The sequence below is a fragment of the Glandiceps talaboti genome, chromosome 11 (assembly GCF_964340395.1).
Source record: "Glandiceps talaboti chromosome 11, keGlaTala1.1, whole genome shotgun sequence".
Taxonomy (NCBI): Eukaryota; Metazoa; Hemichordata; class Enteropneusta; family Spengelidae; genus Glandiceps; species Glandiceps talaboti.
In genome coordinates this window covers 6,885,532-6,902,591 of record NC_135559.1, presented here as the reverse complement: position 1 = coordinate 6,902,591, position 17,060 = coordinate 6,885,532, and the positions used below count along the sequence as shown (strand labels likewise).

The window sequence follows — 17,060 nt, the reverse complement described above, 5'->3', positions numbered from 1 at the left end:
GCTTCTAAAAATAAAAAGTACAGCTAAAGATGACATCAGCATCACCACTGTCTTGTGTTCCTCGTATTGAATCAACTCAATTCGACATCAGTTTAAATATGTGTCACACAACACCACTTCTTAGTAATAATTTTAGGTACCTGTAAAGTTGGCAGCTACTTAATTACTTGGCGTAGTACACATATATTATCCAGTAAAGTCTACAGTTATATTCACTTGGCATAGTACACACATATCTAGTAAAGTTAAAAATTACTTACTAGGCATAGTACACACATATCTAGTAAAGTTAACAGTAACTTACTTGGTGTAGTACCTATATATCCAGTAAAGTTAACAATTACTTACTTGGTGTGGCACATGTATATCCAGTAAAGTTAGGGGGACATGCACAGTAGGTAAAATCTGCCATGTCTAGAGCAATACATGTTCCACCATTTAAACACATATTTGTGCTACATGGTTCTGGAAAAAAAGATAGGAAAATGAAAAATGATATCGCCAATGGTGTTGTTACAAGCACAACTGTACAGATTTTTTTGTGTATGGTTATCTGTTGTTAACCTTTACCATATATGTAAATATTTGACTGTTGCTATGCCAGGTATGTTCTTGTTGCTTGGCATATTTGCATGTACTTTGTGGATGTTCATCCACTTGCTTAACTGAGACTCCCTGTTGTTATCTTTGCAATATACACTACCATTTGGTTGATTCTATGAGTGCGGTCTTGTTGTGAGGTATATTTGCATACATTTGCAAACATACAATGATTGTTAATTCTTTGTCCATTAATTCCTGTTGTTATCTTTACAATAGACATCATCATTTGGCAGTAGCTATGGGTGTGGTCTTGTTGCTAGGCATATTTGCATACATTTTTTGAATGTTTATTCACTTGCCCATTTATGTCTGGTATCACCAAGTTTCAGTCCAATGCACCAATGTAGTTTTAGAGATATGAATTTTTGACCAAAATTGAGATTTTTAGACCTAAATAGATTGGCTTTTGGGTGATGAACAGGCCCTCAAGGGGAACAGACGTCTATGCTGTCCCCCAGAATAAGGTTAGTCAACATGTGTACAATGTACACAAGTCTTCATAGAAGACACAGTCCCCTCAAATAATATACTTCTATGTGACTGAATGGTGGCATGATTTTAAAAGAAATTTGTGGTAACAGTTGTAATAGCTCATGCAGCAGCTCAAGTACTAGTAAGCAGTGTGTCCTACATACAATGCAATCTTTTATTGGTGGTTTTATCCAAGGATGCATTGGGGCACAATGACTATGCAAGTGTGTTCTATATACTATGCACCTTATACATGTGGAGGGTGCTAATCTACAATATCATCGTGAGGCAGCTGGTCACAAATAAATCTACTCTGTGTGAGCTTATGTCGGCTTTGCCTCGTTATGATATTAATAAATACTAAAAATGAGTCTGTGAAATGGCTGGATTTTGAAAATTGAACTTGAAGATGAAAGTCAAGGTAAAAGGTCGTGGTCTCAAAAGTACACTTGAATGGAATCTCCATGTATTAAAGTTGTTGAGTTATACGGTAAATAATGATTGTTCATTACAGTTATGGCCACCATTCAGTTAAAAATTATGTGAGCACCAAAGGTACCATAATGTGTTCTTTTCCTCTTATTCTGCATATCTTTGAGACATAATTTTCAAAGTAATTGGCCATACATAAATGCTACAGACTGCCTACACTATGCAAAAAATAGCTTCATTTTGGTAATTGACCCAGATGGTCAAGGTACGTGATTGTCAAAGATTAAATTGTCTTAGAAGATTAAAGCTTGCATTGATATATAAGGTTAGACCCTTGAACGGAGTTTCTATGTATTGAAGGTTTTTGAGTTACATTGATTTGTTACTTCAAATATGGCTGTCATTCAGTTAAAAGGTACATTTGTACACTTTTCTTCTCCTATATTACCTGTGGACATGATTTAAAACAAATTGGCGACAAATAAATTTGAAACGGTGTCTGTGATAGGCAAAAAATGGATAGATTTTGATAATAGACCCTGAAGGCCAAGGGCAAGGTCAAAAGTCAATATCTCCGTTAAAGAAAGCTAATGTACCTCATGATAGGGGTAGACACTAGAACAGAGTTTGTATGTATTACAGTTTCTGAGTTTTGCTGTACATGTAAATATTGATTTTTGACAACAATATGGCTGCCATTTGGTCAAATGTGCTACCCAAAACAAAGACAAATGCATTATGTTTCATATGACATGTCACCTTTGTGGCAGGTTTGAAAGAAAATCAGATATTGCATGTCTGAGAAATGACGTAATGCAGAGGATGGACAGAGAAAAATCCACGTAGAACAGATAAACAATTGTGACAATTATTCGAATCCCCTCCATCAATAATCAAACTTTATTTTATCAACTCTCAGAAAAACCTCTCAATTTTAGCATTTAAGTTTGAAAAAACTAGTGGGTTTTGCCATATGGGGTTTTAGATTTACAATGTATTACTGCCAAAATATTACAATACATATACTATATGTAACTTTCATGTAGTTAGAGACATGAGTCAATAACCACAGCTTAATTTAAATTTACACACATTCATTCCAATGTCTATGATATAAAAATTAGATTTAAGCTCAGTACTGGTGGGGTGGGGTGGGGGGGTGGGGGGGAGGTGGAGGGGGGATATTATTTTCATGCAAGTAGCCGCACACGAATTTAAGCACAAATAAAACTGTAGTTTCATTTTTTCTAGTCATGCAGTAGTCTAAAAATGTGTTTGATAACATATTAAAATTTGTGGTAAAGTAAATGTTTCGACAGGTGAGATGCCATTTGACAAAAATATAAGAATGTCATGATATAATCAATGTGCTAGGTTAAACAACCCCAGTTATGTCCTGTTATCAGGGTTTGGTGGGGCTAATTAATGGAAAACTAGGGAACAACCCCTGTTATCAGGGTTTGGTGGGACTAATAAATGGTCCACAAATGTTGTCCATGAACACAATGTACTAGTAATCACAACAGCTTATAGATTATTGTGTTGACATATAGTTTTAAACATCCTGAATAAACTCCTGGCTCTCAGTTTGAGCACTGTTGACATATGAAGAGATTTTTGTTTGGCCATAAATGGGTAAATGACTGATATGTATGTTATCATAAGGTTGTTAAATTGCCTGAGTATGAGTTGGTTTCTAAGACAGGTGGGGTTTGAATACAATTCTTTTAGAGGAGTGGTTTATTAATGTATAATATTTATGCTACCTGTCGGTGAGTATTCACAATGTGAACCATAGAATCCATCTGTGCATTCACACTGAGCCACTTCTTCATTAGCAGCATTCGTTGTTATATAGCATTTACCCATCTCATTACAATAATAGTTGTCACATAAATTTAGTACTGTGTAAAAAACAAAAACACTAATGTTAAACTCTAGAACCATTATGTTAATAATGATAATAATAATGAAGGGTTCTTATATAGCACTTTCCCGCACCGTGCTCAAAATGCTTTACAATTATTACCAATGGCTCGGATCAGAGCAGCACAATGGCCCTTTTAAGTGTTCCTCAACTCCCCGGGAGCATACAATCCATTGCAGCCATTTCAGCGCATAGGATTAAAGCCTTCACATTGCAACCTACATCCTACCAGGTCCCCAATTATACAGTTGGGTTTACTGAGGCACAGTCATGGTTCAAATCTTGCCCAAGGACTTTAGCCACTCAGAAACAAACAGCGGCAGCAACAGGGCTCTAACCTGCAACCTGTAGATTCCAAGCCAGTCACACTAACCATTCACCCTTCATGACGCCACACTATCTAATACAATATGATACAACCACTGTTAAAGTGATATAAAACAATATGATAATTTATATCTTTATTGCAGTCTAAGTTAAGTAATGTCACGTTGCCTTGGAACTACAATTTCTAGGCCTGCCCTAGTCTATCTGCTGGACCTCGGATGTTCTTCCGATAGAATATGACACACACCCGAAAATCGCTATCGAGGATGGAACATCCGAGGTCTAGCAAATGTCATCAGGATATAAATAACTGCCAATCAGATAACCATATTAGCGACAAGCACAAACAGAGGACAATAGCTAATTTTTTCATGCATATTCATCTTAGGGAGGGGCTTGTAAAAATAACCACCAATGTGTTAACTAAAATGTGTGAATGACAACGTCTACACACTCATCAAACACAATTACCATAAACTGATAAGACATACTAATGACAGTGTTTGTCAACACCTGCATGCAGAGATTGAATATATTAAAGTATATATATGCATACATAGCCCAACCCACTAATCTCAATGGAATGTCCGGTCTGAAAATAACATTAGCTAGACTGTTTGGGCAAGCCCTCAAGCCAGGGGTAATAATTGTAAAGAGCTTTGAGCCCGTAGTGGGAAAGTGCTATATAAAAACTAACATTATTACTATCATTATTAAATTCAGGCACTGACAAATCTTTTTATATTTCAATGGCTATTAAAAGGTATCAATATGGCTTACCCCTATGTGATAATTAAGTCATTACTTACAATCGTTACAGGTTGTACCCGTGAATTGTGATGGACAAGAACAGACGAAGTCATCACCACGGAACATATTAAAACATGTACCGCCATTCTGACAAGGATTACTATCACAAGGATCTAGAAAATTAAATATTGAAAATCAAAAGAGATTAAAAGTTAGAATATGTGCCTCAATCAGGGACAATTTTCCCTGAAAATCAAAGCCCTTCATTTTTCTCCAAACTTAATGCCATATGGAAGCTTAACTGTTCATGGTCATTTTGAAATAAGACACCAAATTTTGTAGCACAATTTTAAAATTTGCGGTATTCAAAAAAAAAATGTTCATCAACATGCCATCCACATTTGTTACCCATGCGGTATACACCATTATTTGATTGTTGCTATGGGCATGGTCTTGTTGCTAAGCATATTTGAAGAAAAATTGAATGTTTATTCACTTGCTTGTCCAAGCAACATCCCCACCAAATATCAAACCAATTGGCTCTGCGGTTTTGACTTTAAGTCATTCACACACACACACACACACACACACACACACACACACACACACACACACACACACACACACGCACACGCGCACACACACACACACACACACACACACACACACACACACACACACACCTCACACGCACACTCTCAAACAAAGACTAGAAAAGAAAAAAGATCCAACCTACCTACCAATTTTACAAAGCCTATTGTTTTCAGAAGCAGACATTATGATTTTATTTTTGCCTTAGTTGTTGACACAAATATCATGGTAGTTTACAAAGTATAGTAATAACCTATACCTTGATACAACTGAAGATGAACTGAAAATGCTCCCATTTAGAGATATGTATCCCTTATTGCAAAAGTTCATCAAATATGCAAAATGGTAATTAATTGACTTGATACCATGATATCTTTGCTCGGTCAATATCTTAAGCAACTTTCATCAAATTTGATGCTGTCTTCCTTGGTATAGCCTATAGGTCCTAATTTCAAAATTTCATTAATTATGCAAAATTATCAATTATATCAATTAGCATTAATTATGCAAGCCACTCCCACCAAAAACTAACCAGCCCTAAGTTACTGGCTGACAATGCCACATAGCAAATTGCAGAACATTTTCTTCAGCACTTGTTGAGATAACAGTGGAACAAAATTTCTGCACAATCACTCACACACAATGCCATGACATCAGCTCCCATAAGGGTGCTAATAGAATGACATGGTTGGCTTGAATAGTCAACACAGGCAAGCAATTTGCTAGAAACAAAGAAATTCCCAAAACTGTTCTGTCAAATAATTGAAATATGATACATCTACATGTACAATGTATATTCACATTCCTTGCCATATAAATATCACTATAAATCCATCATATCCAGTGAGACAGCACACCTAGAGGCCAAATTCAACAATCTTTTGTTTTTCAAATAATTTGTAAAATGGTAGTTTCACCATTTCTTGCGATATCACTAAATCTATCATATCCAGTGGGACAGCACACCTAGAGGCCAAATTCAACAATCTTTTGTTTTTCAAATAATAGGAATATGGTATATCAACTTACCATTTGTTACTGTGTCTGCACAATTTAATCCTGAAAATCCAATGGCACATATGCACTGATAGTTATCAAAATATCCAAACGAAAGGCAGGTCCCATTATTTTCACATGGACTGGAACTACAGGGATCAGACGCTGATGAAAAAAAAATGAAATTATTAATTTCTACACCAAAAGCTAAAACATGAAGTGTTCACCAGAAGACTGTATATAACATACATTTAATAATCAATTTGTCGATCATTTGGCCAGTTGAGACTGTCGACGTCATTTACACCTTAGATAAGATTGTTGAACACAGTAGGATAAAAGATGGAATTCTATATGTTTATGTACAGTCTTTTTTTTAAAAGTTCCCTCCGTAATAATCATACCGTGTTCAAAGACATACAATCAATTGCCCCTGGAAACAGATGTTTATGGCCCATCGGCCATATATACCTTCTTCAACTTATGGTGAAGATTTCCATTGCAACCTAATGATTTGAAACAATTCATATAGATTCAACTGCTACTTCTTCTTCTATATACTGTGTAAATATCCAAAGAGGAATTATCATCACTCAGGTGTGCCACTGGCAGCTTCCTTTACATCATCCGTGTTCAGGTGAGCAAAATCTATATGAGATCAGTGATATTAATGCTGGAAATTTAGGCAGATTTGAAACTGTCTATTTTCTTTGCTTGTTGAATGGACAGTGAGTGGGAGATTCCATTCTTGCATTGTCCAATCGAGGAATAAATGTTCTTAGCAATGATTAGGATGAGGGGAGAACCAGGCACACTAACATGATGACGATTCTGCAGGTTTGTCAGTTCATATATATATATATATATATATATATATAAACATCGATGTGTCTGCTTGATGAAGTGAGCCAAGGAAAACTTCAAACAACAACAAAACAAGGTAAAAACAAGATAACTAATACAAGAACAACAGGGGCTGGCAATGCTGTAGGTGCCATGCCATGCTTTTTATCATCATCTTGTATCAGTAACAGTTGGACTTGATCATTATAATGTGTAGCATTCTATAAGTGAGGTATGAGATCCAGGGCTCCTATGGTGTATGTACTTTCAAAATTGATAATTAAGTTACTGACACTACATTGTAATTACATGTATATTGTATGTCTTTGCATGAAACTTGACTCATTTCTGTTTAATACTGCAAGCAAGCAAATGTACCGGTGTTTTTTCGTGTTGTTGTAATTGTGTTGTGTGACTTAGGGTTGAAAGTGTAACTGTTTGTGTTGCTTGACCAATAGTTGTGGTTGAGAGTAATGGGACTACGACTACGCTTCACAGGTTTATTTCGTTATTATATTTTAGGATATATAAACCAATTTCTTCAAGTACCTGTGGTCATTTTCTTGACTACATGGGTAAAAAGAAGATTTTTAGAGGGACGTTTAGGTCTCATTTTGAGAAGCATCGTTATTAGAGGCTAAACATGAGGGTATAAGAAAGATGAAAAAAGATACATACACTCTTCATACTCTTCACTGCATGTATTGCCTGTGAAACCATCAGGACAGACACATATGTACGTAATGAGGGCGTCAAAGCATGTACCTCCATTCTGACATGGGTTGGAGTCACAGTTATCAGCTGCAGAAATGTGAAAACAAACAGGTTGTACATCAATAGTTGAATTCGAACAAGTAGGCTTGTGGCAAAAAACAAAAGTTTATTGTATGAGTAGAGTCTGTACATTGGTGGCGCCTTTCAAGATTATGAAGCTCAATCTGTACATTGTATTTAGATAAGGGCAAAGTAAGACATTTTGGCATGACTATAAAGCACTAATTACTAAACTATCTAGTAAGTGTTCAGTTGTTCATAAAATTGTTTTTTAAATTACTATATGTAGATTCAGCATTTAAACATGTAATCACTATGTCATGTGCAATCTTAACATGATTAAAATCTGATGGAGGGAACTTGGTGCATTTCTTCATTTACATCCTTTACTTTTATTGTCATTTAATTGTTCGTCCTTTGTTCTGTGAACACCAGATATCTACATCTGATGCAGTACCATAGGTATTCTCATACAAAATGAGAGCACGGAGTAAATTTACTCAACGAATGAGAACATGTAATGTGACGAAACATACGATTAGAGCACTTCAGAATGCTCTGTTTGAAAATAACTTGAGCGCAGACAACAATGTTATCGTTATTGTTTGGTGGTTCTCTTTGTTTCAATTTTGAACATCGAGTGGTCTATGTGAAAATACTGTACATATATACATCAATTACAATAAGTAAATTTTCAGTCAAGATTATAACAAGAACCATATTTACCTCTATCATTAAACAGAACGCAATTTATTGTACTTACTTCCAAAATCAGGCAACTGTGCTGAAGTGATTGTAAGGAGTGATAAAAATACACCCAGTACTGAAAAGACACCGGCCATCTTGGTTAAAAGGTGTCAGTTGAGTTCTATACACTCAACAGTTCACCTGCAGTGTAAAGAGTGTAGGCATTTGATAAGTTTTGATGTACAGTTATAGAATAATATACAGTGCAATCATCATGAAGTGTAAGTTTATAAAGGCACGTCATTATAGTGTATCATCTGAGTCTAAATGTACATCATATTAGCAACGTTTACTGTGCTGTCAAGATTCAACTAATCGTTAACCCTATACGAAGACTTCAAAAGCTAATGATGCATCTCCACAGCATATAGTAAACAGGTATGCTAATGTCAATAAACTGAGTGTTGCACATTCCCATGTCTATCTTGATTGTGAAGTTGTGTATGTTCTTGACAAATATCATGTCTCGATCAGGCCATGAATGAAATGCCAACTCAAAGGCAACTTCAATTTTCCTGTAGGCACATGCCTATCATAATAACCACAAAAACTCTCTGGGGTAAAAATCTAAGAAAAAAATATTCATACACCACAACACCTGTCTGATTTGGCTCCTGAAAATGGTTAATTAGAGAACCTTTTTTATTCATGAGTGAAAATATTATGGTGTAAAATGTTAATATTGTCAATGCATGCCTTTAATGACATTACAACTAACTATCTTCTGGCATTACAAGTTGGAACAGTTGATTGCAAAGTAGGGATTTTGTCAACATTTTTTAATGATGAATTACATCATTGGATCATTTATATATCTTAAGAGGGACCATTGTCATGAACAACAACCTCTTTTATGCCACCGTCCAAGACACACTGCACCCACTAAGAGGTTATTTCAAGTTTTTTTAAAAAGAGATTACTTTTGTTATTTCGTATTGTCGTGGAAGATATAACAGCTCTGGTTTGCAAGAATGAAGTGGGAGAGTTGGCACAAAAGCAAGAGTTGAAGGATATGACTTCTTTTCAAATTATTGTTTTCTACAATGAGCAATCAACAAAGCTGATGACGTCATGGCAACCCATGCAATTTCTGAAAGGTCTTTAATTTCTCTCTTCTATGCTGCAACCATGTTTTACTTTAGTCGGTGACTAAAACTGAGAGTGTGTTTCAGGTGTGCAAAGAGGTTTTTTTTTATTATCTCTAGGCATCATTATAACTGTGTGGAACGTTAGATCCCTTAATTGTTTCCCAATAATATTGCCACTTTCTTCGGTGTTTCGAACATTAACTCTTTATCAACCACCATTATATCATGCATTATTCAGGTGTTATCAATTTGGAGCTTTTGAATACCAAAGTTAGAATAGTAACCCACCCCCCCCCCCCCCACCCCCCCACCCATCAAACTATATGTTTTGGTAAAGCCAAGAAAATGTAGAGTTGAAACGACCCATGGAGGGTGACAAAAATATACTAATTATATGCTAATGATATGTAAATATATGAAAAATTACAATTTATGGTGTGAATTTTAGGTTTGATTTCAATTTTCAATTGCAAGTGTGCTTCGATCAGTAAGTAGAATATTGTGAGTTTACCTTTTGACTATACATAAAAAAATTATGCACAAAAATGTAGAAATTCAGTCTTTGCCTCCTTTAATGTTTATAGGTACATCACCTGGGATTAATAATTGGCTAATTAGAATGTGGTTTAAAGTGGCACAAGCTGATATTATAAACTTTTTTTTTTCAGAAAATACTTGTCTAAAAATTGATTAAACTTAGTTCCAGTTTAATGATAATGTAGATGTATGCCTTCAATGACATTACAATGGTCTTCTGGTATTGTTTGAAAAGAGGATTGTATTGAAGGGATTTCCTCAACATTTTTGTAAACGTATAATAAATTAAAAATAATATTGTTGGTTCTTATATATCGCTTTCCCAGCCAGTCTGGATGCTCAAAGCGCTTTACAATTATTATCCCTGGCTCAGATCAATATAGCGGCACAACAGCCCTTTACTTCCTCAACTCCCTGAGGAGCATACAATCCATTGCAGTCTATATAAGCACATTGGATTAAAAGCATTCACATTGCAACCTCTATCCTACCAGGTCCCCAATAATACAGCTGGGTTGACTGAGGCACAGTCATGGTTTAAATCTTGCCCAAGGACTTTAGCCACTCAGAAACAAACGGCAAAGATGGGGCTCAAACCTGCAACCTGAATAATCTATTAGGTATATCTTCATACCAGGTTTGAGTTCAGTCATTCATAAGTGATGGTTAAGTACGCTTTAGAAAGTAGAATATTCAGAGTACTTTTTAAACATGCAGCAAAATTTATGGAAAAATGTATAAACTCAGCTTGTGTCCCTTTAATATTATGCATAGGCTTTTATTGCTTAAGAAGGCTAAGAATCAGTGTATCCCTGGTAGACCATATATTATTAGTCTCACCCTTAATTAGGAAGGGTACAATACTACAGTTACTAATCTTGTAATTAACAAATACCAAAGATTTTGTATCATTCAACCATTATTCAAATTCTAAGACTTATGTACACTCCTTTCAAGGATGTTACTTTAAGATGTTTGTTCCATAAGACACTCTGACACTCCATTTGAAGTCATAACAACTGTCTGATTAGAGCATTTTATGACTTGAACTGGTAATTTAGCTATTTACAAGAACTTCACAATTTCCCCAATAGTTTTTTTTTCATCTGGCAAATATAATGAAACAATAATGAAAACTTCAGTGTTACTTGTTGTACATCTGAAAAGCTGGTACATCCCGGTATCAGCAATAAGTCAGTCTCCCAAAAGACAAAGATTTTACACACCTTGCAATTTATTGAGTTACAAATACAGAATTTGCTATTGTTGTTTCACGTTTATTTTTCAAGTAGGAAGCCATGATAAAATTGTTTTTATAAATCAAAAATCTGAAATAAATAGCAAATCCTCATCCATAAAAATGTGTAAGAAATTAATCTTTGTTATTGTATGTACAATAACAAACCTTTTACACATTTTGGGCCACTTAAAAACTGGTTGATTTAATTTTCAGTTCATCACATATTGTGAATGTATGCATTTTTGCTCTAACTTAATTATACTATTCTTATTTTATAGCTGAAAAAAATTCATGCTCAAATAGAGCAGTCTGGAAATATGAATACTTTCACTGGTAAATTTTGAGTAAATACAGGTAATATAGATACTGGTGTATTTGCTGTTGTGTATGAATCAATGCATTACAAAAGTGCTGTGGCTATAAATACATTGCAGTCACAATGTTTTTACCTACTAAAGTAAAAGTGAAACTAGTCTGGATGCTGACGTGGTTACTAACTAAACCATATCTGGTCAAGTCCCCCAATCAGCACACAAAGTTGTTCATCAAATCAGTGAACCCCCAGCTGCTACAGTGATGTATAACAGTGTATAATTAGCATCCTGAGCTGACAAATATATCATATTTGGGCATTACATAACGGCCCCCAATAAGCACTCATAACTTTATGAGGGACTGTGTTATTGGTTAGAATTTTGTGATTGATTAACAAAGACATGATGTTAATGACTGTGTGAGTGGCTGTGGATGAATTTTAAATTGCATCTCATGCATCTCAGGACTTCTAGAGTAATGACTTTGACTATACTGTGAGTGGAGGTGTAAATGGTAATGATACTGTATAGGAACTATACTGTGAGTGGAGGTATAAATGGTAATGATACTGTATTGGAACTCAGACCACTATAGATTTGTACAGTGGTCTGAGATAGGAACTATAGACTAAAGTGCAACCAAATTTAGAGTGAAAAAAAATGTTTTTTTATTGAAATTTTTGATCATCAATACAGATTTGTTCCCCAAATCCAAATGAATGCTAATTAGGTAACAGAAAAGTGAATTGTTAAAGGAAATCAACGGCTGAGTTCATATTTACAAAGAGATAATGCTGTACCTTAACTCATGTTAATAGTCACTCCACTTTGGTAATTTAAATAACAAAAGCTGAGAGACGATGTCCGTGTGTATGTCCTGGTTTCTTGTTGTTTTTATCTTTGTTCTACTTGACAAGATCCGTCTCATAAAACAACATGAATCATGCAGCAAAAATTGATTGAAAAGGAATTTACCCTACATACATAATGCACAACGCTATAGAATTGAACATAAAAAGACCTTGTTATAAAATTCCACACTGGTTCATAAGCTTTTGCACCTAGCGGAGTCACATGATCTTCTAAAGACTTATCAAATTTAAACTGAATTACGATTAAATAGCCTGGAAATATGATTCTACATACTTCTATTACTTAAGTATCGTCCCCCACCATGACTACCATTTCCTTAACATTTTTCACTTTAAATGAATTTAAATATCTGTCACTTTAAGTTACTACAAGTGACAGATATATATTTTTTTGAATATGTATATTTGTAAAGACCTTTCATTCAAGTCTCTATTACTCCTCTCAAAAGGAATCGTAGGGTATTATTATAATCATTATCATTTTTTTGAATATGTATATTTGTAAAGACCTTTCATTCAAGTCTCTATTACTCCTTTCAAAAGGAATCGTAGGGTACGTATTATTATAATCATTATCATTTTAGAGGGAAACATTTTGAAAAATTTGCTCAGATTTCCGTACCATAATGCTATTTTGGGACCCATAAAATACTAAAGGAACTTACTGACAGGTAGATTACACCTATAAACCATAATAACAAAAACGCTGGTGATAGAAAAGAAATTTACCCTATACATACATAATGTACAACACTATAGAATTGGACATAAATAGACCTCATCATTGGTTCGACTTCATTGTGAGATAAATAAATAACAGAGAGTCTCGCACTTTATGTCAAAGGGGTGATAGTGTGACGTTGTCATGTTTTACATTCACCTCACGTCATGCAATGGATACGACTGTTTTTCATAACTTCTCTAAATTAGTTGAGTACTTTCAGGTGTATGCATAGCTAATACAATAGTTTTACATTCTTAGACTACCAATAGGTACACCAACAACACTAAAGCTGGAGTAATGGCGACTGTTTTAACTTGCCATAAAAATTCAAAAATCTATGAAAATTCTTTTTTGTAATTATTTACAGAATATTACAAATTAAGTATAAATTGTATCCTGATGGTCTGGTGTTCAACCGTCTTTACATGTTCATAGGTTTATGGTTGTTGGTATTTCAATAAAATGAACTTATTATTCCTTTAGGACTATAAAAAAAACCTTTCCCCTCCCCTCCCTTAAACAAATGTTCACAAGAGTGACATCAACATGATTATATATGTTGTCAACCATAATGATGAAAATTGTAACGCTCACACCACTACAATCGCGATGCAATGTAAAAACATGACGGTTATAAACACATTAAAATACAACCGAAAACTCAGCACTGTATCACAAATTAGAAGTAAATTTTAATCAACTTATCAATATCTCATTACTAAATACAGGTGCTGTTATCATTGAAGGCGTGAAAGTTTTCGAAATTTGGTTAGAAGTGCGAAAATGAAGTTCAGCAATCGCATTGACGCCAGACCCCCTCCCTCCTGAATGAAAGAAGTTCATTTATTGAGCATACGTGACACTGTGCAATTCTTCCCTAACGACACTGAAGAAAATATTCTAATAATTGGCAATATAGGTCTATTGACAATTATCCTTTTACAAGCTTTTGGAAAGAACTTGAGAATGAACTGTAATATCAAATCACATATTTCCTTGTCAGTGATTTTGTTTTCAGGACCGTCAGCAAAGAGTGGATTTAATATGTGAAATTAAAACTACTTCTATCCCATTACTAAAACCCAGTTATAACTAAGTATATTTTGTAAAGATTATAGAAAAGTTAACAGCTATAAGATCTAAGTCATTGTTAAAGTACACAATTTATACTTGACTTGAGGTAAAACATCGCCAGAGAAGTAAATAGAGCTAGTCTTACCTTTAGGACTCAGTGCCTCAAACTGTGGCTTATCCCAGACTAGGCTGTGATGTCTACAGTTCCCCTGGACATAATACACCACACTCATTACCATCTCAATAGGACAGGTGAACACAATAAGCAACTGGTACGTATTGACCATGCTGGGTTACTAAAGTCATACAAGGTCACTTGGGGTCACACAATGGAGAATGTACTTTCTTTGTATTGACGTCTGTCTTAACAGCATGACTGACAATACCCAACCATAGCAAAAAACACTGCTTGGTACAAATCAATGGTGTAACAACTGTTGACGGTTTAAAATCCGCATTGAATTTACGAAAGCATGCTGGGCTGAACAATTGAGATTGATTTACAGGATTTGTGTAACTACTTTCTACCGTGGTTCAGATAATCTCGACATGTTAAGGGAACGATTCATGCCGATTCCAAGAATGTGAATTAAATAATTCATATTTCTCTTATAAATAATTCAGACATCAAACAAAATTCATCAGTTCTTGTCTGGATGCAGTGGTTTTGTTTGTTTGTTATTTTGTTATACATCACTAATTTACAGAGTTTAAACTTGATAACTCTGGATATAAAAATTCCATACTGATTCATAAGCTTTTGGACTTAGCTGAGTCACATGATCTTCCAAGATATTAAGACTTATAAAGTGTAAACTGAATTATGATGAAATAGCCTGGAAATACGAGTCTATATGCTTCTATCACGTCATCCCTATTTATTTATTTATTTATTGGATAACCAATAGAAGCTAGTTCCATTTATAGGCTCCTTTGGTTCAGTGTTAGTGCAGGAGGAAATCGGAGTATCCGTGGAAAACCTGCGTTGTACGGTAGAGCCAAACTGAATGACACTCTTCTTACTTACAGCATGGTAAATTTAATCAAACCCAGCCAACACCTGGTGGGTTTGAACCCAGGCTTCAGTGGTAAGAGGCATACTAGCTAACCACTTAGCCACTGACAAACCCATCGACTATCATCTCCCATTATCACCAGTATTCATCCTCACATTTTCACTTTAATGAAGCTACTACAGATGGAAAAGATGGTGCAAAATCTGATTGGGGAATTTTTAATTTACCCACTGAGAGATGACATCAGTAGCGTTACCATGTGATTAGAACCAATTTAGAGGTGGAATCGTACTTAATGACTATTAGTAAATATTAACGAACCTGTCTCAGTAAACAGGAGTAGCCAATCACGAAGGAGTAGATTTCATGATCAATGGAAATAGACATATCTGTAGTGGTTTAACATCACTTCTGGAATCATAATCTAATTTTAAGTTCCAATATAGAGTTGCATAGTTACATAGTTCCATTCTGATGGTTAGGGCCCTCCTGGTCCTCTGATGTCAGATCGGAATAGATTCCAGGTTGGGTGCACACACACACAATAATCCTAATATGAATACGTATCAGCTTCTGGGTTGTACTTGATACATGACCGAAACTGTAAATGCTAGTCGCGATGGGAGACATTGGTCAACATCCCTACACAACTAAATACTAGGCTAAGTTTCAGACAACATGAACTTGAACAGACGCAAGATTCTGTAACTGTTAAAGGAGTGTGTGTACCAGGAAGCAAGGGTGAGGAGCATTTTCCGACAAGAGCCGTTGATGCTGACAGCAATAATGGGATATGCTGGTTGATCACTCCTAGTTACTGGCTAGGTTTTCGTAGCATGGGACCCCCAAGCAAATACGTGTGTCAGATGATAAAACAACTTTAATAAATTCATTAAAATTGGAATAACCAATACTGCAATATTTTATAAGTTCAAATAGTTTCATTCACTGTGTAGAATTCTCAACAAAACTTAATTTCATCAATCAACAGTGCAACAAAATATCAGAGTCTTCCAATACTTTGATCACTAACAGCCATCTTCATCTGGGAATGAGGCAATGACCTAAAAAAGGTCATGACCCCAAGCCTAAGGTGGTGTATAAGTTAGAACCGGTTCCCCCAGGTCTCCTCCCATGGCAATGGTAGGTACAGATCTGGTAGAGTGGAACCATCATTCCTGTTCAGTGTTCTTCCCGTTAATTTGATATGTATAACCTCAAGCAGTTTTATGTATTGATCTCTTGATTCTCCATCTAATATTGTTACCTTGTGATGGGAGACATTGTTACCTTGTCAATGAGTGGACCCCTACTAATGGCATGTCTCGTCTTTTCTTGATGTTCACTTAAAGCTGATTTTCTGGCTCTTTCTGTGAGTGATTCAGTATGTTCTTCTATTCTTTCCCTCAATGATCTGCCAGTTTCTTCTACATATTTCAACCTGCAGTCCTCACAGCCACAACCACAGACTACTCCACATTGTTCTCCTTTCTCAAGTGGGCCTTTAGGGCTGACGACGAGACTGTAAACCCAGCTTTAGAATACAAACTGATATTACATTTTTTGAAACTTCTCTGTAGTCTTTCTGTGACCCCCTTCTTTATGTATGGGAGAACCACATATTGTCTTTTCTGTTTCTTTTCTTGATCTTGTCGATATTTAATAAGAAGTAAAATAATCTTACGTCTTAAAATTTCTACACCAAAACCTAGAAATCAACTTACTGTAGATATA

General features: G+C 35.3%; 1 protein-coding gene across 1 annotated transcript in view; it reads right to left on the bottom strand.

Moving 5' to 3' along the window:
* Window positions 1–14,526, bottom strand: part of LOC144442196 (uncharacterized) — a 39,162-nt gene extending 24,636 nt beyond the window's left edge. Inside the window, exons 1-7 of the mRNA XM_078131477.1 lie at window positions 14,456–14,526; window positions 8,478–8,602; window positions 7,619–7,741; window positions 6,131–6,262; window positions 4,570–4,683; window positions 3,273–3,410; window positions 349–465 (exon numbers count right to left, since the gene is read on the bottom strand). Coding sequence (XP_077987603.1) covers window positions 349–465; window positions 3,273–3,410; window positions 4,570–4,683; window positions 6,131–6,262; window positions 7,619–7,741; window positions 8,478–8,556 — 703 coding nt within the window. The 5' untranslated portion in view covers window positions 8,557–8,602; window positions 14,456–14,526. The remainder of the gene's footprint in view (window positions 1–348; window positions 466–3,272; window positions 3,411–4,569; window positions 4,684–6,130; window positions 6,263–7,618; window positions 7,742–8,477; window positions 8,603–14,455) is intronic.
* Between the last annotated feature and the right edge of the window lie 2,534 nt (window positions 14,527–17,060).